Source organism: Coregonus clupeaformis, chromosome 31 (genome assembly GCF_020615455.1).
Source record: "Coregonus clupeaformis isolate EN_2021a chromosome 31, ASM2061545v1, whole genome shotgun sequence".
In the NCBI taxonomy this organism is placed as follows: domain Eukaryota; kingdom Metazoa; phylum Chordata; class Actinopteri; order Salmoniformes; family Salmonidae; genus Coregonus; species Coregonus clupeaformis.
In genome coordinates, this window is record NC_059222.1 from 36,939,176 (window position 1) to 36,964,403 (window position 25,228).

The 25,228-nt window shown below is 44.3% G+C and overlaps 1 protein-coding gene across 1 annotated transcript in view; it reads left to right on the forward strand.

Moving 5' to 3' along the window:
- The window catches only part of LOC121547106 (bone morphogenetic protein 5-like), a 45,092-nt gene extending 21,066 nt beyond the window's left edge, over positions 1-24,026 (forward strand). The window contains exons 3-7 of the mRNA XM_041858215.2: positions 15,736-15,884; positions 19,015-19,212; positions 21,100-21,176; positions 21,618-21,728; positions 22,002-24,026. Coding sequence (XP_041714149.1) covers positions 15,736-15,884; positions 19,015-19,212; positions 21,100-21,176; positions 21,618-21,728; positions 22,002-22,151 — 685 coding nt within the window. The 3' untranslated portion in view covers positions 22,152-24,026. The remainder of the gene's footprint in view (positions 1-15,735; positions 15,885-19,014; positions 19,213-21,099; positions 21,177-21,617; positions 21,729-22,001) is intronic.
- The last annotated feature ends 1,202 nt before the right edge of the window (positions 24,027-25,228 follow it).

The window sequence follows — 25,228 nt, forward strand, 5'->3', positions numbered from 1 at the left end:
TGACCTGTTGTCCCCTCTCCCAGGAGACCCTCCCCAGCACCTGGCCGCAGTGTGTCCTCCACGGCCACAGTTGGTGCAGGGGATGGCCCCCCCTCGGGTTCTCTCTCCTCCTCTCTCTAGCGCCAGCACCCCGAGCTCCATGGGAATCGGCTCGGAGGTACTGGAGGGTGGAATGGACGACCCCCCACTCGGGGACGTCCCGCGGGTAGCCAGCAGGGTGTCGAGACGGATGGAGATGTCCACCAACTGGTCGAAGGATAGGTTGGTGTCCCTGCAGGCCAGCTCACGACGAACGTCCTCTCGTAGGCTACACCGGTAATGGTCGATGAGGGCCCTCTCATTCCACCCCGCATCCGCCGCTAGAGTCCGGAACTCCAGGGCGAACTCCTGTGCACTCCTCTTCCCCTGTCGGAGGTGGAACAGACGCTCCCCCGCCGCCTTCCCCTCAGGTGGATGATCGAACACAGCCCTGAAGCGGCGGGAGAACTCCGCGTAGGTGATGGTAGCGGCGTCTATTCCCCTCCATTCGCCGTTGGCCCACTCCAACACCTTGCCGGATAGACAGGGAGATGAGGCGGAGACGCTCTCGTATCCCGAGGGCGCCGGGTGTATGGTGGCCAGGTAGAGTTCCACCTGCAGGAGGAACCCCTGACACCCGGCTGCAGAACCATCATATGCCCTCGGGAGCGAGAGCCGAATGCCACTGGGTTCCGGTGCTGGGAGAGGAGGACTGGCCGTTGGTGATGGTAAGGTGTGAGAAGGCGTGGGCACCTCTCCCGTAACCAACCGGCGCAGAGTGTTGGACACCTCGTTCATGGCGGCCCCAAGTTGCCGGATCATGGTGTCTTGGTCGCTGATCCGATCCTCCAGCGACTTGGGTGCCGCCGCTGCTCCTGCTGACTCCATACTGGTGTGTTGTTCTGTCAAGGCTGAGGTGAATGTGGTGTGGGAGTCAGGCGCATGACACCGAAGCTTAGTCCAACAAAGTTTACTTGTGAGAACACAAGGCAAAGAGACAATGAACGGCCTCAACAAAAACAGAGGCGAGCAATTACGCAAACTGTGCGTAAACAATAAAACAACAAACAGAGCAAACACGCAGCACTACGGACAGGCGAATAACAACACACAAACTAACCAACACAAGACAGGCAACTTATAGGACACATAATCAGACACAAACGGACACAGGTGCAATAGACAGACAAAAGCAATCAAACATCGAAACATCTAACGGTGGTAGCTAGTACTCCGGGGACGGCGAACGCCGAAGCCTGCCCGAGCAAGGAGGAGGAGCAGCCTCGGCAGAATCCGTGACACATGGCTACCACAGCATTCTGCAGCGATATGCCATCCCATCTGGTTTGGGCTTAGTGGGACTATCATTTGTTTTTCAACAGGACAATGACCCAACATACCTCCAGGCTGTGTAAGGGCTATTTTACCAAGAAGGAGAGTGATGGAGTGCTGCATCAGATGACCTGGCCTCCACACACCCCCGACCTCCACCCAATTTACATTTACATTTACGCCATTTTAGCAGACGCTCTTATCCAGAGCGACTTACAGTTAGTGAGTGCATACATTTTTTTTGATATGGTTTGGGATGAGTCGTACGGCAGAGTGAAGGAAAAGCAGCCAACAATTTGTACGTCGCTCTGGATAAAAGCGTCTGCTAAATGACTTAAATGTAAATGTAAACAAGTGCTCAGCATATGTGGGAACTCCTTCAAGACTGTTGGAAAAGCATTCCGGGTGAAGCTGGTTGAGAGAATGCCAAGAGTGTGCAAAGCTGTCATCAAGGCAAAGGGTGGCTATTTAAAGATTCTAAAATATAACATATATTTTGATTTGTTTAACACTTTTTGATTACTAAATGATTCCAAATGTGTTATTGCATAGTTTTGATGTCTTCACTGTTATTCTACAACGTAGAAAATAGTAAAAATAAAGAAAAACCCTTGAATGAGTAGGGGTGTCCAAACTTTTGACTGGTACTGTATATATTTCAACAGGGGCGCCACTTTGGTTTTAGAAGTGGGGGGGACATAACCTAGTTGGGGATCTGGGGGTCCTCCCCCAGAAATTGTTTGGGCATCTAAAGCACATTTCCTGGATTTTTACACAAGCCAATTTGCCGTCTCTATTTAGAACAAAAAATAAGCAAAAATACCCACAGTCATCAAGCTAGGTAAGAGATCATTATTAAATATGTTTAACCAATAGCCTAACAAATGAACAACTCTTTAACCTCTTAATGATCGGACCCTTTTTTTCAATTTTTGCCTAAAATTACAAACCCAAATCTAACTGCCTGTAGCTCAGGACCTGAAGCAAGGATATGCATATTCTTGATACCATTTAAAGGAAACACTTTGAAGTTTGTGGAAATTTGAAATTTATGTAGGAGAATATAACACATAAGATCTGGTAAAAGATAATACAAACAAAAACACCATCATCTTTGAAATGCATGAGAAAGGCCACAATATAATATTGCAGTTTAGGCACAATTTAGATTTTGGCCACTAGATGGCAGCAGTGTGTGTACAAAGTTTCAGATTGATCCAGTGAAGCATTGCAATACTGGGCTATTTTGTATCAAGTCTGCCCAAATTGGCCGAATTGGTCAATTGATACATTTTCAAGTTAATAACTATAGAGAACATACAAAAATTATATGGTAATACAAAGTGTAAGTTTACACACTCCCAGGAATGTCATACATGATGGATCATAAGCTTATACACTAACTTTCATACATCTAGATGGCCGGGCGGGGTGGGTGTGGAGCCAGAGACAGCAGGGTTTCAAACTGTAGAACCCAGTTCCTACACTTTAATATAAAAATGGATTTTATCAAACAAAACTATGCTATATTTTATCTCTGGGACCCTTAGGATGACAAATCAGAGCAAGTTTACTGAAAGTAAGTACATTATTTACCTTCATAGGTGAATGTATCAAACCAGTTGCCGTGCTAAGTTTTTTGTTGTTGCGTACTCTCCTCAAACAATAGGTATTTTTTCACTGTAATAGCTACTTTAAATTGGACAGTGCAGTTAGATCAACAGGAATTTAAGCTTTCTGCCCAGTTGAGGAACAATGGGGAAGTAATTCTGGTTTGAAAGTTGATAAACTTGTAACTTCACTTCTGAGAAAATGGCCTTTGAATGTTTTGGTACACCCACTGGAGAGCTCTTCTTTGTCTACACCCGTTCAGTATCGTTCACACCCTCTTAAACTATAGCCCCGCCCGTAAACTCAGAGCTTTGTCAGATTGTCCGTTCGAATGCTCAGAGCATTCAGAGTGCACACTGGATGCTCTAGCCGTGGAGTAGGGTTGAGACGAGTGTTCTGTCCTAACAACAGCAGTCAAGCACCCAAGCTAACGTTGGCTAGCTTGCTAGCTACTTCCAGACACAAATGAGAGAACAGCTCATTCTGACCATTTTATTCGCCCTAGCAGAGCTGGTTAGGTTGTTTTTATGTTATCCAGAGCGTTGGTGACTGCAACTGTGCTGCTGGTAACAATTGAATTACGTTTTTTTGCCAACGTTTACTGACACCGGCCATATTCAACAGGTGTGGAGCGTTCGTAAATTCATCAATTATTCTGCGCTCTGGCACACTCATACGAGAGTGCTCTGAAATCGGAGTAGATAGCCAGAGCGAATTTACCAGCTACGTCTATCAACAGTTGTCGCATTGATATCATGAACATTCTATTGAAATGGTTACTTGCATAGTGGAGTATTTTGTTAAGACATGTAGCTAGCTAAACAATGAACCATAATCCCAACTCATGATGTTACTACCCTGCATGAATCTGCTGGTAACTAACCATCCAGGTTCAATGTTAGCTGGCTAACATTAGGCTATAACTAGCCAAGCAAATGGCTCTGAGATATGAATAATAAGATCATACACGTAACGTTAGCTAACGAGCCAGCCAGCTAACTTTAGCTAGCTATCTAACAGTACACCTTAACTTGAAATGGAAACGACTTTCTGTCAAAATTAGAAATGTGTAATATCTGAAAATGTAGCTAGCTAGACTATCTTACCCGTATACATCATGGTTGGACGCTTCTCCCTGTCACGGATGCCATGGTTGCCCTTAGTTTGAAGATGTAATTCGGAGACAGGTGTTTTCTCCATCTCCTTAGCTATCATTCTCTAATTCCACTGATTTCAAAACTCGGTCCTCCAGAAAGTGGAGAGCAACACTATATATTTTTTAAGCTGCGTTAGACAGGATTACTGACCAGCTGAAATAGACAGAAGCATGCTATATGGCAGACCAATCCGAACTCATCTCTCGGCATGTCCAGCCCACTCATTATCTCAGCCAATCATGGCTAGCGGGAAGGTTGCTGTCTTTTTCTGTGGCTAAACCAACTAGGCTCGTAATTTAACAATTGTATTCGTATTTACAGATGGCATACAAGTTTGTTATTAAGGCACATGAAAGTTCACATGTTCCAGGAGGCATTTCTGCCAAAAAACACATTTTGATAAAAAGAAAAAGTTTATGTTCAAATGGCTCTCCTGTGAAGTAGTGACCTGTGACATACGCCTAGTTTCCTGAAACGAGTTACATATAAAGACTTTTCATTGTCTTTATTAAGACATCCTCTAAACCAAATTTTTGCCAGACCGACCAGCCAGCCCGATCCGCCTGCACGCCCGACCCCCACCAGTCTAGTCCACTGCACACTCCACTGGCTTCCAGTTGAAGCTCGCATCTGCTACAAGACCATGGTGCTTGCCTACGGAGCTGTGAGGGGAACGGCACCTCCGTACCTTCAGGCTCTGATCAGTCCCTACACCCAAACGAGGGCACTGCGTTCATCCATCTCTGGCCTGCTGGCTCCCCTACCTCTGCGGAAGCATAGTTCCCGCTCAGCCCAGTCAAAACTGTTCGCTGCTCTGGCACCCCAATGGTGGAACAAGCTCCCTCACGACGCCAGGACAGCGGAGTCACTCACCACCTTCCGGAGACATTTGAAACCCCACCTCTTTAAGAAATACCTGGGATAGGATAAAGTAATCCTTCTACCCCCCCCTTTTACTCCAACCCCCCCCAAAAATAAATAAAAATAAAATAAAAAATAAAAATAAAACATTGTAAAGTGGTTATCCCACTGGCTATAAGGTGAATGCACCTATTTGTAAGTCGCTCTGGATAAGAGCGTCTGCTAAATGACGTAAATGTAAATGTAGTCAATAACTCAACTCTCTCCCAACACAATTTCCTTCCCAGTTCCCACCTTTAATTGTTTTAATTCCGAAGGGAAAGGTTTGTAAACAAAAAAAAAGACACACAAAAAAAACAATATACACCTCAAATATACATGAACTCACAGAAACAGCAAATCCTCCCTATATTTAATCTCATAGGCCTGATAGTACTGCTCTTTTTACTTGCACTCAATATAGCTGGGTTGCCCCGTCCTGCCCCCAGGGGCCCACCACCCTGCAGCGCCCCAACACAACACACTCCACTCAGCTTTAGGATCTTAGGGAAACATTCATTTATTGGTTTTGGGTGTGTTAGGCCAAGGCCAGAGTGACAACCCACAGGACGGCAGACCCCCAGGGCCAGGACTGAGCAGCCCAGCAGCTAGGGATTACCTAAATAGGTATCTCCCCTGACGTGGGCATATTTTCAATACAGACTCCTTTAGTCATAATGTATTCCATATAAGGCACCCAGACCTTATGAAAGTTGCCCAGTATACCCTTAATCTTGTAATAAATCAAAATCTAGTGATACATAACTTGACATTGTGGGAGGAAAACCAACCTTCCAATTAATGTTAAATGCATTTCTTAGCCGCTATAAATGCTTGGTTACACAGTTTCTTCAGATAACAGTCTCCAGTATCAACATTTCCAAGCAAACAAAAACAGGTAGAAGGGAGAATCTGTAGACATGCTGAGATAAAATAACATACTCTTTGCCAGAATTCTGCCAGCCTTCACAAGACCATAACATATGCAAATATGTCCCCTTTTGTGTTTTACACCTCCAGCAGAGGAATGACATTTCTGAGTGCATGTAATTCAGTTTCACTGGCATATAGTACGTTCTATGGATGGTCTTAAACTGCAGTAATTTATGTCTGAGATTATATGAACATGACTGGGCATTCAAACATATCTGTATCCATTCATCATCATCAATAGCTTCTATCAGGTCTTCCTCACATTTTTGTTTCACATGTTTTGTGACATCGTGCAAAGCCTCTATCAATCCTTGATACAGTTTGGAAATCAACTTTGGAGGTTTTTCAGACTGCCTTAAAATTGCATCTGGCTTGTCCAGTGTTTTCTGCAGAGAGAATAAAGTGTTGTATGTGCAAAAAATTCACCTCAGCTCCGTCACAGACTGGTCTTCCCTGGCTACCTGACCCTGCTGAGACTCCTGTCACCATCTGATCCTCCTAAGATGAGGCATGACAAAGAATTACCTTGGTGTACATTTATACATTATGCTATCCAATAATAGAATCAATGGTTCAATAACTGACATGACCATTATTCCCAGATCCCAGACTATAGCTTTAAGCTTAAACTGCTGTCCTGTAGCTACTGTAGGTCTACCCATCAATTCAAGATGGAACTTTGTATCATTCACTGATAATGTTAATATACTACAAGATTCACCTGAGCTCTGTAGACTGGTCTTCCCTGACCCCTGTCACCATCTGATCCTGTTAAGACATGATGAGCAGTGTTGTGTACTGACTGTGCACCAGAGGGCTGCATTCCCTGCAGGACCTGACATAGATCATTGCGTTGCAGTCTGCATTGTTTATGCAGTCAGAAAGACGACTTTGGGATGAAAATATTTTTCTTGCCCCACAGATTATTTGGAAACGGTCCTCTTTCTGTTTGTATGGGTTAGCCTACCTATTGTATAAAATCACATATTTTTCGCATTACTCACACACTCAGAATTCGCTTCAACTTCAGTAGCCTCCCTCTCCTAGTTGGGCGTGAGAGTTCATGTGATGCGTGATTTGAAGGAGTCAGGCGCAGGAGGGTAAATCACAGTATACAGAGTTTATTCCGTAATCCAGCGTAACCAGTCCAGTGTGCAAAACAGGCGCACTGGAACAAACATGCACACAGGGAAAAAACCCCGGCAATACAAAATACTGAGCTCAACCGAGCTACTAATCCTCACAATGAACAATCACCCACAAGGACAAGGGGGCCGAGGGAACACTTAAACACGTACTAATGAGGGGAATATGAACCAGGTGTGTGTAATTGACAAGACAAGACAAATGAAATGATGAGATATGGAGCGGCAGTGGCTAGAAGGCCGGTGACGACGAATGCCGAAGCCTGCCCGAACAAAGAGGGTAGGCAGCTTTGGAGGAAGTCGTGACAGTAACCCCCCCTTGACGCGCAGCTCCAGCAGAGCGCCGACCTCGGCCTCGGGGACGGCCAGGAGGACGCGGAGCAGGGTGAGCCGGATGGCGACGGTGGAAATCCCGCAACAGGGAGGGATCGAGGATATCCCTCACCGGGACCCAGCACCGTTCCACCGGACCGTACCCCTCCCACTCCACGAGGTACTGAAGGCCCCCCACCCGATTCCTCGAATCCAGGATGGAACGGACGGAGTACGCCGGGGCGCGCTCGATGTACAGAGGAGCCGGAGGGACCTCCCGCACCTCAGACTCCTGGAGCGGACCAGCCACCACCGGCCTGAGGAGAGACACATGAAACGAGGGGTTAATACGGTAATCATGGGGGAGTAATAACCTATAGGTAAACCTCGTTGATTCTTCTCAGGACTTTGAACGGCCCCAAAAACCGCGGGCTCAGCTTCCGGCAGGGCAGGCGGAGGGGCAGATTCCGGGTCGAGAGCCAGACCCGATCACCAGGTACGAAGACCGGGGCCTCTGATGGCCTTCTGATGACGCACGGCGCGTTGGAGGTGTACGTCGGCAGCGTCCCACGTCTCCTCCGCGCCAAAACCCATCATCCACCGCAGGAGCCTCGGTCTGGCTCTGGTGCCACGGTGCCAGAAATGGTTGGTAACCTAAAACACATTGGAATGGCGTTAGGTTAGTGGAGGAGTGACAGAGAGAGTTCTGGGCATATTCGGCCCATGGCAAGAACACCGACCACTCCCCCGGCCGGTCCTGGCAATAGGACCGCAGGAACCTACCCACATCCTGATTTACTCATTCCACCTGCCCATTAGACACAGTGTGGAAACCAGAGGTCAGGCTGACCGAGACCCCCAGACGTTCCATGAACGCCTTCCAGACCTTGGATGTGAACTGGGGACCCCGGTCAGATACTATATCCTCTGGTACCCCGTAGTGCCGGAAGACGTGTGTAAACAGGGCCTCCGGAGTTTGCAGGGCTGTGGGTAGACCGGGCAGAGAAAGGAGGCGGCAGGCCTTGAAAAAAGCGGTCCACAACGACCAGGATGGTGGTATTACCTTGGGAGAGGGGAAGATCGGTAAGGAAATCAACACTCAGGTGAGACCATGGTTGTTGTGGACCTGGTAAAGGTTGTAACTTACCCGCTGGGAGGTGCCTAGGTGCCTTACTCTGGGCGCACACAGAGCAGGAGGAGACATACACCCTCACATCGTTAGCCAAGGTAGGCCACCAGTACTTTCCGGTCAGGCAGCGCACTGTATGACCGATACCTGGGTGACCAGAGGAGGGTGACGTGTGTGCCCAGTAGATCAGACGATCACGGATAAGAGCAGGCACGTACTGCAGCCCAGCTGGACAGTGAGGTGGAGATGGCTCTGTGTGTAACGCCTGCTCTATATCCGCGTCCATCGCCCATACTACCGGCGTTACAATGCAGGAGGCCGGGAGTATGGTGGTGTTGTCTCTGGGCCTCTCCTCTGTGTCATACAGCCATGACAATGCATCTGCCTTCACGTTCTTCGTACCCGGGACGTATGATAGTGTGAAATCAAACCGGGTGAAGAATAGGGCCCACCTGGCCTGGCGAGGATTCAGCCTCCTCGCTGCCTGGATGTACTCCAGGTTACGGTGGTCCGTCCAGACGAGGAAAGGTTGTTTCGCCCCTTCGAGCCAATGCCTCCACATGGTCAGGGCTCGGACAACAGCCAACAGCTCCCGATCACCAACGTCGTGGTTCTACTCCGCCGGGCTGAGCTTCTTAGAGAAGAAGGCACAGGAGCGGCGCTTGGGTGGCGTGCCCGAGCGTTGAGATAGGACAGCGCCTATCCCTACCTCGGACGCATCCACCTCCACTACGAACGGTAGTGATGATCGGGGTGGGCCAGTTCCGGGGCTGTCAGGTTACTGAAGGCCCTGTCAGCCTCAGCAGACCAGCGGAGCCGGGACGGCCCACCCTTCAACAGAGATGTAATGGGAGCTGCGACCTTGCCAAAGCCCCGGATAAACCTCTGATAGTAGTTGGCGAAGCCAATAAAGCGCTGCACCTCCTTAACCGTGGTTGGAGTATTTAGGCACGGCTGAAATGCGATCTCCCTCCATCTCCACACTTGAGGTGGTAATGCAGTATCCGAGGAAGGAGACGGACTGCTGGAAAAACAGACACCCTTCTGCCTTGGCATAAAGGTAATTTTCCAACAGTCAGGCCAGCACTTTGCGAACCAGGGACACATGCTCGGCGCGCGTAGTGGAATACACCAAATTGTCATCCATATAGACCACTACCCCGCGACCAAGCATATCCTGAAACACCTCGTTCACAAAGGACTGGAAGACGGATGCAGCATTCATCAAACCGTAGGGCATCACCAGGTATTCATAATGCCCCGTGGTTGTGCTGAATGCTGTCTTCCACTCATCCCCCTCTCGGACACGCACGAGGTTGTACGCACTCCGGAGATCTAATTTGGTGGGGAAGCGAGCTCCATGCATTGACTCGATCACCTTAGCCAAATACATTTAAACTTAGTTTTTCACAATTCCTGACATGTAATCCTAGTAAAAATTCCCTGTCTTAGGTTTGTTAGGATCACCACTTTATTTTAAGAACTTGAAACGTCAGAATAATAGTAGAGAGAATGATTTATTTCAGCTTTTATTTCTTTCATCACATTCCCAGTGGGTCAGAAGTTTAAATACACTCAATTAGTATTTGGTAGCATTGCCTTTAAATTGTTTAACTTGGGTAAAATGTTTTGGGTAGCCTTCCACAAGCTTCCCACAATAAGTTGGGTGAATTTTGGCCCATTCCTCCTGACAGAGCTGGTGTAACTGAGTCAGGTTTGTAGGCCTCCTTGCTCGCACACACTTTTTCAGTTCTGCCCACAAATGTTCTATAGGATTGAGGTCAGGGCTTTGTGATGGCCACTCCAATACCTTGACTTTGTTGTCTTTAAGCCATTTTGGCACAACTTTGGAAGTATGCTTGGGGTCATTGTCCATTTGGAAGACCCATTTGCGACCAAGCTTTAACTTCCTGACTGATGTCTTGAGATGTTGCTTCAATATATCCACATAATTTTCCTTCCTCATGATGCATTCTATTTTGTGAAGTGCACCAGTCCCTCCTGCAGCAAAGCACTCCCACAGCATGATGCTGCCACCCCCGAGCTTCACGGTTGGGATGGTGTTCTTCGGCTTGCAAGGCAGCCCCTTTTTCCTCCAAACATAACAATGGTCATTATGGCTAAACAGTTCTATTTTTGTTTAATCAGACCAGAGGATATTTCTCCAAAAAGTACATTCTTTGTCACCATGTGCAGTTGCAAACCTTAATCTGGCTTTTTTATGGCGGTTTTGGAGCAGTGGCTTCTTCCTTGCTGAGCGGCCTTTCAGGTTATGTTGATATAGGACTTGCTTTACTGTGGATGTAGATACTTTTGTACCTGTTTCCTCCAGCATCTTCACAAGGTCCTCGCTGTTGTTCTGGGATTGATTTACACTTTTCGCACCAAAGTACGTTCATCTCTATGAGACAGAACGTGTCTCCTTCCTGAGCGGTATGACGGCTGCGTGGTCCCATGGTGTTTATACTTGCGTACTATTGTTTGTACAGATGAACGTGGTACCTTAAGGCATTTGGAAATTGCTCCCAAGGATGAACCAGACTTGTGGAGGTCTACAATTTTCTTTCTGAGGTCTTGGCTGATTTATTTTGATTTTCCCATGTTGTCAAGCTTTGAGGCACTGAGTTTGAAGGTAGGCCTTGAAATACATCAACAGGTAGACCTCCAATTGACTCAAATGATGTCAATTAGAAGCTTCTAAAGCCATGACATCATTTTCTGGAATTTCCCAAGCTGTTCAAAGGCACCGTCAACTTAGTGTATGTAAACATCTGACCCACTGGAATTGTGATACAGTGAATTATAAGTGAAATAATCTGTCTCTAAACAATTGTTGGAAAAATGACTTGTATCATGCACAAAGTAGATGTCCTAACCGACTTGCCAAAACTATAGTTTGTTAACAAGAAATTTGTGGAGTGGTTGAAAAAATAGTTTTAATGACTCCAACCTAAGTGTATGTAAACATCCGACTTCAACTGTATGTTTCCATAGCCTCCGTTTCAGCCTGTGACAGGGGATACACATGACTCCTGGGAGGCACAGCGTCTACCCGGAGGTTTGTCGCTCAATCCCCCACCCGATGAGGTGGTAACTTGGTCGCCTGCGTTTTGGAAAACACGTGCGTCAAATCGAGGTATTCGGGGGGAATGCGCACGGTGGAAGTACTGTCTGGACTTTCCACCGTGGTTGCACCAACGGAAACACAGAGACACCTACCCTGACACTCTCGCGACCACCCTGTGAGAACCCTCTGCGGCCATGAGAATGTGGGGTTGTGGAGTGCTAACCAAGGGATACCTAGTACCACAGGGAAAGCAGGAGACTCAATAATAAAAAACGTGACTTGCTCGCAATGAGTCTCGTGGGTAACCATGGTGATGGGTGCAGTAACTTCCCTAACAAACCCGGACCCTAATGGCCGACTGTCAAGTGCTCTGATGGGGAGTAGAATGGATAGGGGAACCAATGAAATGCCTAGACTGTGTGAGAATGCCCTGTCCATAAAGTTCCCAGCTGCGCCTGAATCGACTAGTGCCTTACACTGGAGAACTACAATGTGATCAGGAAAGTGGATGGGTAGGGTACAGTGCGCAGCAGAGGGCCCTGAACAAGTGTGGGTGTTCGATACCTGGGGTGAAGCGAGAGTGCTCTGCCTGCCTGCCACCTCCAAACCCAAAAGAACGCTGACGATGTTGTGCGGTGTAATGTCCCTTCGTGCCACCAGAGTGACACTGGCGCTGTCGTCCTCCGCTCTCCCGGATCGCGGCTCCACCCAGCTCCATCAGCTCGTGACCCGAGTCGGCCGGGGTTGGAACGGGCAGACCCCCTCCAGGACATCGTCTGGCTGCCAGCAGGTTGTCCAAACAGATGGCCATGTCCACCAGTTGCGTGAAGGACAACATGGTGTCCCGGCAGGCTAGCTCCATTCAGACGTCCTCCCGCAGATGGCACCGGAAGTGGTCGATAAGGGCCCGCTTGTTCCACCCGGACCCAGCTGCTAGAGTCCGAAACTCCAAGGCGAAGTCCAGCGCAGTCCTCGTCGCCTGCCTCAGGTGGACCAGCCGCTCGCCCACCTCTCGACCTTCGGGCGGGTGAGGCAGGAGACGAGGGCGGACACCTTCTCCCGCTCCGATGGGACCAGGCTGATGCTGGAGAAGTAGAGCTCCAGTTGGAGGAGGAATCCCTGGCAGAGAGCAGCTGTCCCATCGAACTCCCGTGGTGGGGATATATGGATCCCTCTGGGTGCTGGGGTGTGGGTGGCTGGATCCGGTTGCCCAGCAGGTCTCGACAGATTGGGTCCTCTCCTCTCCAGGCGTTGGACGACCTGGAGAACTCGATCCATCGCTTCTCCCAAGCTGGCTAGCATTGTTGAATGCTCCTGGACCTGTGCCATGAGTCCAGGCATGCGCTCCTCTCCCGCTGACTCCATAGTGGGTGGGTGATTCTGTGATGCGTGATTTGAAGGAGTCAGGTGCAGGAGGGTAAATCACAGTATACAGAGTTTATTCCGTAATCCAGCGTAACCAGTCCAGTGCGCAAAACAGGCACACTGGAACAAACATGCACACAGGGAAAATACCCCGGCAATACAAAATACTGAGCTCAACCGAGCTACTAATCCTCACAATGAACAGTCACCCACAAGGACAAGGGGCAGAGGGAACACTTAAACACGTACTAATGAGGGGAATAACAACCAGGTGTGTGTAATTGACAAGACAAGACAAATGGAATGATGAGATATGGAGCGGCAGTGGCTAGAAGGCCGGTGACGACGAATGCCGAAGCCTGCCCGAACAAGGAGGGGAGGCAGCTTCGGAGGAAGTCGTGACAGTTCAAGTGCGCCTAGTATGTGTGGTCTCGTTGAAACAGAGTAGGCTGCATACATGGGTGGAGAATCACATGGCTGTTAACTTAAATATGAACTTAACTTAAATATGAGTCGACTGTAGTTTACTAGAGTGTCTGTAAATAATTATTGATAATGGAAAGAAGTGGACGGTGCTCAACCAACGTAAATTGAAGTGCAATCCAAAAATGTAATCATCACTGAAAAGGAAAAGGCACAACACACACATAGGTTAGGCTACATTTTCAATAAGTATTGATTACCCATTATTTGTCTTTGCCTGCAAATCGTCCTCCTAAACGGTAGGCTATATCCTATAGGACTATACAAAACGTAGCAAGTGTCGCTGTCATCATTCTTGCTGCTTCAAGTTCAGTAGCCATACCTGCGAGATCAGGTACGTGTGTGGTCTCAATTAAATAGAGTAGGCTATAGCCTATGCATGGGCGGAGAAGCACGGGGCAGTTATCTTTCCAAATAAATTTACTTCCTATATAGTTTACTACATTGCCTAGAAATAGGCCTAAATATTGATCACCCATATTTCTCTGTCTGAAAATCTTCCCACTCCTAAAAGGTAGGCAAAATAAATAGCTAAAGAGAAAGTGCAAATCTCTCCTACTCTGCTCTTTTCTAACTACAACTAGCATATTGGCTGATATAGCCCAGTAATACAAATATCCTAATATAAGGGCCATGTGAGAATCTCTGGTACTTTAAACTATTTCTTAAGTTATTTTTGTGCATTTGATATTGCCTATTTGGCACAAAATTGCTGGGACCATGGCTGGCAAGTGAGCTGTGTCACATACGCCTAAAATAACATTGCGGGACTGCAGTTGGGTTTGGGACCAGTTCTTGCAGGCTGAGTGTGGTATGAAAACCTGTGGGTGCGGGTGGGAGCGGGATGAAGAAATCAGTCCGTGCAGACCTCTTCTGTGCACCATGATAGTGAAGCCTGTAACGTTAGAGCTGTTTATTACTGTGTCAGTATGAAAAGTAGGGAATTAGCTAGGGAAGCTGACAGATCAATAATGTTAAATTGCCATACTGACTAATAGAAACTCACATTGCACTGAAAAAAAGTCAAAATATCAATCTTCAATCTTTTGGCTGATGGTTTCAATGTTTGATTCAGGCCTAGAACGATTGAGGCAAAAATAATAGCTAACGTTAGACAACTTTTGGCCAGCTCTCTCTCTTTAATGATACATCAGCTGGTGAATGCTAGCCAAGTTCATTTACTTCTGTTGAAACGGGACAAAACAAAGGCTACAAAACATGTCCATACAAGCAACTGCTGTTAGATAGTAATAATAGCCACCTCATATCGCTATCTGACAGATAGCTAGAGGCTAGCGCAGCTAATTCATTCACCTCAGTCGAGATAGGATGAAACATTAGCTAACGTTATATGTCAGTTACACTAGCTAATAGCTCAGCACTGCGAATAAACACTAGTTTAGTTTTTTTCCATCAGTCAACTAAAGAGTCGCCAGTTTCTGCTCTGCTTGCTTTTACAACTCAGAAAAAGAGTGTAACACACTGAGAGCAGCTGCCTCTGTTCAACTCTCCAGTGCTGGTCCAGCCAGCCTTCCAGAAGCTTTGCCTTTTACACAGACTGTCAGCCCGCTCTGTGGTGTCCGCATGGTCCTAAATACAGCCGGCTGAACACTCCAAACAGCCTACCGGACTGCTCTGAGGCGTCCGCGTGGTCCTAAAGCACACCGTTGCCTCGTTTTGTATCACATTGCAATGATAAAACTGGGGGGGACAAAAATGCAATTTCAGAATGTGGGGGCGGGACATGACCCCCCCATCCCCAGTGAAAGTTGTGCACCTGTATTTCAGAGGAATTTACTTTAAAATATGGGGCTCATAGGACAGAGCACATGGAACAATAAATTCAACTAGTAAGATACATTTTTGTCAAAGGATGTTTTTGGCTCAGATCTGAGGGAGAAAGATGGAATAAATTGCATCCAGTAGTGATTATTCAATGGTACTTTGTTTATATCATAATTTCCAATATGGCAGGTCATGGCCTCCTTAATTGTTCTACTGCTTCCAAGTCTAAATGACACAGAGGAAACATGTTCTCTCTTTGTGTGGCCCCGTGCAAGTCTTAACAAAATGAATGTGGATAAACAGGAATTTCATGATTAGTTCCAGAGCTCAAAGAGGAGAGTAAGGTCCATCAGTTATATCACCACTGTGTTAAATCTTTTTTATCCAGTAAATCAAACTATTACTCATAGTAATGTATGTGCATTGCTTTGTGTGTCAAGTTATCACATGCATTCACCTGTTATTTATTATTGATTTTCTATGTATTTTCCTCAACAGGGATGCAGAGACATTCTTGTTGGATTCCAAAAAGATCAAGGCCTCTGATGGGGGCTGGCTGGTCTTTGACATCACAGCTACCAGTAACCACTGGGTGCTGAACCCACTGCAGAACATGGGCCTACAGCTCTCTGTTGAAACTATGGATGGTAATGGAAGCATTACTTTTCTTCAGCCTTTGTTGTTGCTGGGAATTACATATAAAAAGCAAATGTCAGTTAAACTTTGTAGTTACCCCAAAGCTGGTCTTCCAAGGTCACACCCAAGTTCTTTGCCATCTTGTAGTTAGACACAGCTGTCCATAGAGGAGAGGTTAGGTCTTTATTGTCAGGGTTTGAGGTTGAGATGTTGATGTTTACCATGAAGAGATACATAAATATATGTCAGACGAGATAAGGACAGACAGAGCTGTTCGCCTTCTGCATAGCAAAGGTAGGATAAGCCCTGTGAAGAGAAAACAGAGCCCAGTGACATGGTCGTGGTCTACAAAGAGAACACCAGGGGGAGGAGAACTGAGCCCTGGGGAACACCTGTTGCTTGGCTTCATGGTGAGGACAGATCCTCTTCATGTCATGTGGTTGTAGTGATCATCTAGAGATGCCCATCCCTCATAGAGGTGGGGATTCAGAGCAGGATCTGATGTTTCACATGTGTCAAATGCAACTGACAGGTACAAGAGGATGAGAGCGTATAAGATCGCAGTTTTAGTAGTGAAGAATTTAAGTCAATTCATATGTTCATTTGTGCATTTTTTTAAAGCACAATGTTAATGTTACCATTAAAAATATATATATAACGTATGCACACTAGAGTAAATTGAACTATAATCCTTGCATCTATTATTATGATATTAATATTACATTACATTTACATTTACATTTACGTCATTTAGCAGACGCTCTTATCCAGAGCGACTTACAAATTGGTGCATTCACCTTATAGCCAGTGGGATAACCACTTTACAATGTTTTATTTTTTTATGTTTTGTTTTAAATTTTATAATATATATATAAATATATATTTTGGGGGTGGGTTGGGGTAAGGGGGTAGAAGGATTACTTTATCCTATCCCAGGTATTCCTTAAAGAGGTGGGGTTTCAAATGTCTCCGGAAGGTGGTGAGTGACTCCGCTGTCGTGGCGTCGTGAGGGAGCTTGTTCCACCATTGGGGTGCCAGAGCAGCGAACAGTTTTGACTGGGCTGAGCGGGAACTATGCTTCCGCAGAGGTAGGGGAGCCAGCAGGCCAGAGGTGGATGAACGCAATGCCCTCGTTTGGGTGTAGGGACTGATCAGAGCCTGAAGGTACGGAGGTGCCGTTCCCCTCACAGCTCCGTAGGCAAGCACCATGGTCTTGTAGCAGATGCGAGCTTCAACTGGAAGCCAGTGGAGTGTGCGGAGGAGCGGGGTGACGTGAGAGAACTTGGGAAGGTTGAACACCAGACGGGCTGCGGAATTCTGGATGAGTTGTAGGGGTTTAATGGGATAGGCAGGGAGCCCAGCCAACAGCGAGTTGCAGTAATCCAGACGGGAGATGACAAGTGCCTGGATTAGGACCTGTGCCGCTTCCTGTGTAGGCTAAAGTTGGCTAAAGACGGCACGCTCAATAGTTTTGGAGAGAAAAGAAAGAAGGGATACTGGTCTGTAGTTGTTGACATCAGAGGGATCGAGTGTTGGTTTTTTGAGAAGGGGTGCAACTCTCGCTCTCTTGAAGACGGAAGGGACATAGCTAGCGGTCAAGGATGAGATGATCAGCGAGGTGAGGTAAGGGAGAAGGTCACCGGAGATGGCCTGGAGAAGAGAGGAGGGGATAGGGTCAAGCGGGCAGGTTGTTGGGCGGCCTGCCGTCACAAGTCGCAAGATTTTATCTGGAGAGAGAGGGTAGAAAGAAGTCAAAGTGTGAGCAGGACCAGCAGTGTCATTTGACTTAACAAACAAGGATCGGATGTCGTCAACCTTCTTTTCAAAATGGTTGACGAAGTCATCCACAGAGAGGGGGGATTCAGCAGGGAGGAGAATGTGGCAAAGAGCTTCCTAGGGTTAGAGGCAGAAGGTTGACGACATCCGATCCTTGTTTGTTAAGTCACTGTTGGTTAAGGGCTGTAAGTAAGCATTTCACTGTAATGTCTGCACCTGTTGTATTCGGCGCATGTGACCAATAAAATTTGATTTGATTTGATTTGAGATGCTTGGAATTTAGAGTGGTAGAAAGTGGCCATAGCAGCAGAAACAGATGAAGAAAATGTAGAGAGGAGGGAGTGAAAAGATGCCAGGTCCGCAGGGAGTCTAGTTTTCTTCCATTTCCGCTCAGCTGCCCGGAGCTCTGTTCTGTGAGCTCGCAATGAGTCATCAAGCCACTATCATCACATCAAGCCATTATTGACCATGAATCAATAATAAAGCATCGTCGTGGTTTGAGATTAGTGCTGTCTAGCCAAGTGTAACGGACCTTGCATTTGCTCATATCAACAATGCAAGCTTACATGATGCAAGGTTTTGTACCTACTTTTGGTTGGTGCAATTAAAGACTTTCATTCCAAAACGCTATATATCCATTTTCAGAAATGTTGGTAAATTATATTTTATTGTGGAAAGAAATTATGAAAGAGATTGGTGTGTTTTTCACTATCTAGTCATGGCATGGGGTTGTTCAATGACAGACATGTATTTGTTTAAAATCTATCACTTGATGGTTTCATTTCAGAGAGACAAATAATAATGTTATTTTGCAAAATGTTATATACAGTATCCGCCTCACTGTCAGAGAAATACGTAGTACTGCTAGATTTTACACACGTTTTTTTTACACAAATTTACAAATGATACATTTGTGACATCAATATAATTTAAAAATATATATATATATATATTCTATACAGTAATATGAGATGTATGCAGATGCTCTTATCCACAGCAACTTACAGTTAGTGCATTCATCTTAAGATAGCTAGGTGAGACAGCCACATATCACAGTCAAATATACAGGATACGACCATACCATTCCAGCTAAACAATGGATACATAGCGTTTTGCAAAAAAAACACATTTTCATACACATCTAAAATCTATGAATTAAAAATCTGAGAACAATAATATTTTACACACACATGAAGGTACCCATAAGCAATCATTTCTGATGTAAAAACTAATGTGAACGATTGGTGGATATAGCCTTTTGGAAATAAACGCTTATATTGCTCCCCTATATCATTGCATTTGATTAGATGGGAATCGAATTATGTTTCTGTTTGCTGCTATTCACATTGCTTGTTGTTTTAAAAGGACGGAGTATCAACATGAAGTCTGCTGGCATCGTTGGAAGGAATGGACCACAATCCAAACAGCCGTTCCTAGTCTCATTCTTCAAGGCCAGTGAGGTGTTGCTGCGCTCTGTCAGGGCCACTGGTGGAAAGAGGAAGAATCACAATCGCAACAAATCAGGTGGTCAACAGGATTCATCACATGCACCGAAAAGTGGAGGTGGGCATATTAAACGACCATAATTGACATTGTTTTGGGTTTCGACTGGAGTAGGTTGGAAAATTAACTTCAAATAATACAACGACTTTTGAGGGGTTGATGGCAAGCCTTACAGTCAAATTTGTCTACTCAAGCAGTCTCTTGTTGCCAATTAGTCTTGTTTTGGCAGCATGATGTTCCAATTCATAAATCACAAGTCTTAGTAATCAACTGCAGTACACATGTACTGTAGATCGATATAAAACAGATAGATTTTCAAAATAATAAACCTATCTGCTCAATCTATTACCCTTCCTTCAACTCATTTGGATGGTCCATGGATAAGGATGGTCCATGGATATTAACATGTAATGCTCACCTCATACAAATACTCTAGCTAAACTACACAGAACATCCCCAATGACCCTCTCTTATTTTAATTTGGCTGTCATTTTATAGAAGTCTATGTGCACTTGCTTCAGCTCTGCAGCTGTTTTGAACTGATGTGGTTCAGTGCGTTAGGGACACCCATTCAACACATCTTCAGTGGCCGCTTTAATGTAATAACAATAACTGAGTTGGTGATGCCATTTGCTGTTAACAGTTTGTTAACATTTCATTAATAATTTATTTGGAATACATTTCCTATTGTCCAAAATAATTTTACTGTGGGCAATTTGGTTGGTGATGCCATTTGCTGTTAACAGTTTGTTAACATGTAATTAATAATTTCTTTGGAATACATTTCCTATTGTCCAAAATAATTTTACTGTGGCCAAAAAAGTGAGGGAAAAAAGTATTTGATCCCCTGCTGATTTTGTACGTTTGCTCACTGACAAAGAAATGATCAGTCTATAATTTTAATGGTAGGTTTATTTGAACAGTGAGAGACAGAATAACAACAAAAAAATCTAGAAAAACGAATGTCAAAAATGTTATAAATTGATTTGCATTTTAATGAGGGAAATAAGTATTTGACCCCCTCTCAATCAGAAAGATTTCTGGCTCCCAGGTGTCTTTTATACAGGTAACGAGCTGAGATTAGGAGCAAACTCTTAAAGGGAGTGCTCCTAATCTCAGCTTGTTACCTGTATAAAAGACACCTGTCCACAGAAGCAATCAATCAATCAGATTCCAAACTCTCCACCATGGCCATGACCAAAGAGCTCTCCAAGGATGTCAGGGACAAGATTGCAGACCTACACAAGGCTGGAATGGGCTACAAGACCATCGCCAAGCAGCTTGGTGAGAAGGTGACAACAGTTGGTGCGATTATTCGCAAATGGAAGAAACACAAAAGAACTGTCAATGACCCAAAACACACGGCCAAGGCAACAAATGAGTGGCTCAAGAAGAAGCACATTAAGGTCCTGGAGTGACCTAGCCAGTCTCCAGACCTTAATCCCATAGAACATCTGTGGAGGGAGCTGAAGGTTCGAGTTGCCAAACGTCAGCCTCGAAACCTTTATGACTTGGAGAAGATCTGCAAAGAGGAGTGGAACAAAATCCCTCCTGAGATGTGTGCAAACCTGGTGGCCAACTACAAGAAACGTCTGACCTCTGTGATTGCCAACAAGGGTTTTGCCTCTAAGTCATGTTTTGCAGAGGGGTCAAATTACTTATTTCCCTCATTAAAATGCTAATCTATTTATAAAATGTTTGACATGAGTTTTTCTGGAATTTTTTGTTGTTTTTCTGTCTCTCACTGTTAAAATAAACCTACCATTAAAATTATAGACTGATCATGTCTTTGTCAGTGGGCAAACGTACAAAATCAGCAGGGGATCAAATACTTTTCCCCCCTCACTGTACCAGAGTGCTCACAGGTGGTAAAAAAAAAAAAAAAAGCCTAATGATACATGAGGAACTGATAAACTTGCAGATTAATTGAATGTTTCTTGTTTTCAGATCATAACACCAGTGAACAGAAACAAGCCTGCAAGAAGCATGAACTTTATGTCAGCTTCCGAGACTTAGGATGGCAGGTAAGAAAGATGGAATACTATTTGAACCTATTGTCTATTCTACACTGTCATAAGCATGCCAGAGCAGATGTCACATAGGCTGCGTTTAGACAGGCAGCCCAATTCAGATTTTTTTTCTCCACTAATTGGTCTTTTAACCAATCACATCGGATCTTTTCACATCAGATCTTTTTCAGAGCTGATCTGATTGGTCAAAAGACCAATTAGTGAAAGAAACGCAGCCAAGGAGTCATAACATGTGTGTTACAAATATGTGTGTGTTTGTAAAAAGCACCTCTTTTAGTTTCAACCATGTTATTTGGGGTATTCAATGCAGTGCACGAGAAACAGACAGATAATATGAATGACTAAAGAAAACACATCAAGTGTCAATGAAGTTTCTTCAATATTCAACGAGGAGCACGTTGAGGCTTATTTGGTCTTTTTGTATTCTATTTGAAGGACTGGATTATTGCACCTGAAGGCTACGCTGCTTTTTACTGCGATGGGGAATGTTCTTTTCCACTCAATGCGCATATGAATGCGACAAATCACGCCATTGTGCAAACCCTGGTAAGTGCAAACCCTTGAAAGTTACTTGTTTGAATTCATATTGAATTTCTTGACCAATATGGTGATAATTAATCCCACACCATATAGATTTTCTGAGCTGCTCAAACTGCTGCTTTGATGCTATCTCCTTTCTGTACTCAGTCCTTTCTTTCTTTCTTTCTTTCTTTCTTTCTTTCTTTCTTTCTTTCTTTCTTTCTTTCTTTCTTTCTTTCTTTCTTTCTTTCAGTCATTTTAGTTTATATTTTACGCAGTCCTTTCCATTCACTTCCACAGGTCCATCTGATGTTTCCTGACAATGTGCCAAAGCCATGTTGTGCACCGACCAAGCTGAACGCTATATCTGTGCTTTACTTTGATGACAGCTCAAATGTCATCCTCAAGAAATACAGAAACATGGTCGTCAGGTCATGTGGTTGCCATTAACGGGCAAGCAGCGTTATATTTCAGATATGTGGTATTGCTGGATAACTACATATCGATTTAGATAGAGCGGATGTTGTGATGTACAGTATTATGTATATATTAGTTGTATTAACTTATTTATTTCCCCCTATTTTTGTGATAACACTCGATATTGTACAATGAATATGACTTAGAATATGAAATTAGAGTCCATGTATATTTGACATCACTTGGCACTCTCTCCTATAGGCCATAGCGAACATATACAGGTACATTGTTATAGTTACAGCATTTCGTTGTACATCTTAGTAAAAGGAAACTTCTAGATCCTATATGGATCTATTGGACATATTGTTATTGGATACGGTTCAACTAAGTATACACATTTTTCCAACGTATCTTTTTATACAAGCACACCTACACTCTTAGAAAATAATTTGCTATCTTGAACCTAAAAGGAGAACCCTTTGAAGAGCCCCTTTTGTTTCCAGGTAGAACCTTTTGGGGTTCCATGTAGAACCCTTTCCACATAGGGTTCTACATTGAACCCAAAAGGGTACTTCTATGGGGACAGCCGAAGAACCCTTTTGGAATCTTTTTTTCCAAGAGTGTATAGCACTGTTTTTCAAACTGTTACATTAGATTACATTTTCAAACCATAGTTTTAAACCATTCTAACCACTCAAAAAAGGTTTACAAAATGCTGCTACAGTAAAATGAGGTAAAATCTTAGGACATACCAGAAGAAAAATGTTTGTGTAGCTACAGTACCTTACCTAGAAATAGTGTCAATTATTGCATCAACATTGTATTATTACGGTTTTGTAAGCACATTATAACCTATACTACCCTATGCAACTTGTAACAATTTATTGGATTTCTCCATCAGCTATGTTAAAAGCAGAATCCCTATTCATGTCATTGAGTGAGTAACCGCCCGGCACAACATAAATCCCATTACAAGGTATGACGTAGAAGAGTAAAGTAAGTATTTCAAATAGGTCCCCTTGAATAACACTCTGAGTTTTTCCTCCAGGCTTGACGTTAATCATATTTACACTGTGCACAGGCTTCAAACAGTCTATCATAAAAATGGGTTTGGAAAAACTTGTGGTTGTTTATACGGTATCCTTAGACTTCTGGCTATAAAATATATGTATATATCATGTTTTATATCAAATAAGTTATGCTGAAAGGTACTTCCTCTACGCCAAAGTATCTTATAGCTACACTCTGTTGAATATATATTTCCAGAGCATTCACTGAAAAAACATGAGGACTGGCCTGCTATATTCTCAGACCCATAGTTCAATAACAGTCTATTGTAGGAATATATGAAAACTAGGCAAAAGTTGTGGAGTAGCTCTCTTAAAAGTACTTAATGGCCAGTATATATTTTCATATTTTACATACTCAATACGTAATGGATGAAACAACCCTAACATGCTGACTAGACCGGCCATGTTGCATGGGTGAGTGTTGCAAAATAAATGTACACATACTGTACATGTTATTCAATCATGTCATCCAAACTGCTAGCATGTGTCAACGGGCGTCTGGGTAGCCAGGCGCTAAAGTAGAACTTGGTTCTATTTGAGAAGCTTGACGCGCTACAAGTCCCGCCTCTCCCATCTACTCTTTTGTTTTCACGACCATACTGACCCACATGGGTGATTGAAAAATGAACGAGGAGAGATTAATCAAAGAAAAAGGACAAAAAAACAAACTAGGTTTCCCCTTTTATCTGTGGATTAATTGTCGGAGTAGAGAACACACAATTTTGTATGACTCAAAACGGGACAAAATTCTACAAAGGACCATATGCATTTCAGGTAAAATAACAACCCAATGTTTATCTCCCAGGACAAATTAGCTAGCAACAGCAAGCTAGCTAAATGTCCTTTAATGTTTCATGTGTGTTTCAACTTGTCCCCAAATTAATATAGTTGGTTCACAGTTGGTTTTGGTATTTTAACCTGCGTGTCATGAACGCGTCTGGTGGGGAGAAACAAAAACAACATGCGTAAGATGGCTCACGCGGATACAGGGGCCGGTTTGGTCAAGGTGTGAGAAAATACATTGTTTGCCCAATTGTGGTTATATCACTGTTATTTTTGTATTATTATTGATGTTATATTATTATTGTCATGTTGTTATGCTTCATAGTAATTTGAGTAATATATGTTTGGGAAAAATACAGGTTACTGTATTATTAGTGTTGTTTACGTATTATTAAATGATCTTTTTGAAAATATTGCTTCCAAATACTTTCAATGTATTGTTAACTAAACCAAAACACATTATAAAGTCAATAACTATTTTCCCCACTCACAAAGGCCCTAAAACATCAATCCTACCTCAAAGAAACTCCATTGACAAACACTCTCTTTTCTCCTCCAGCTGCAGGCCTTCAGGTCTTTCAAATCCAAGTTGTCTTCGTGTATTAATGTTTGGAATTCTCTGGATGCTTTATGCACTGTTGCCGGACTACCGTCTGAGATGTATAAATGTTTGACAAGTATGATCTAAACATAGGGGTCCACCCAGGGAGCCTGTACATCTGCTGTGTAGTGAGAGACTGCTAGTGTTTAGTGGTGCTGGGAGCTACAGCAGAGCTCTGCTCTCTCCTGACTCCTGTCAGGGAGGATTACAACATCATATTGTTGCTGTGTGTAGTGATCTACAGTCACTAGGCACCAAAGAGGAGGTCCCTCCTATTTTGGAGAACATAGAATAAATATATGGTTTAGACCATACAGTGCTCAAATGTTTTACTGCTACGTTATTGTTTAATACATAGTATAGCAGTATCATCAGGGTTTGAGTTACGGTGGTGTGATCACAATGGTCACAATGGTTGTTTTCGTCTTTGTGAGCACTTAATCATGAGCCCTGCCAAGCAGCTGTTGGTAAAGCACCGTTGTGCATGGGGTTTCCATAGAGAAGTGACCTTTTAAATCAACTAGCTAGGAAATCCAAGCTATTAGAAAGATAATTACCAAGAGGGAGAATATCTAAATGGATTTGGTTTTCTCTGTGACACACAAACACTTTGGAGACACATTTCAGTTCAAGACAGTTCTACTTCCTTTTCTGAC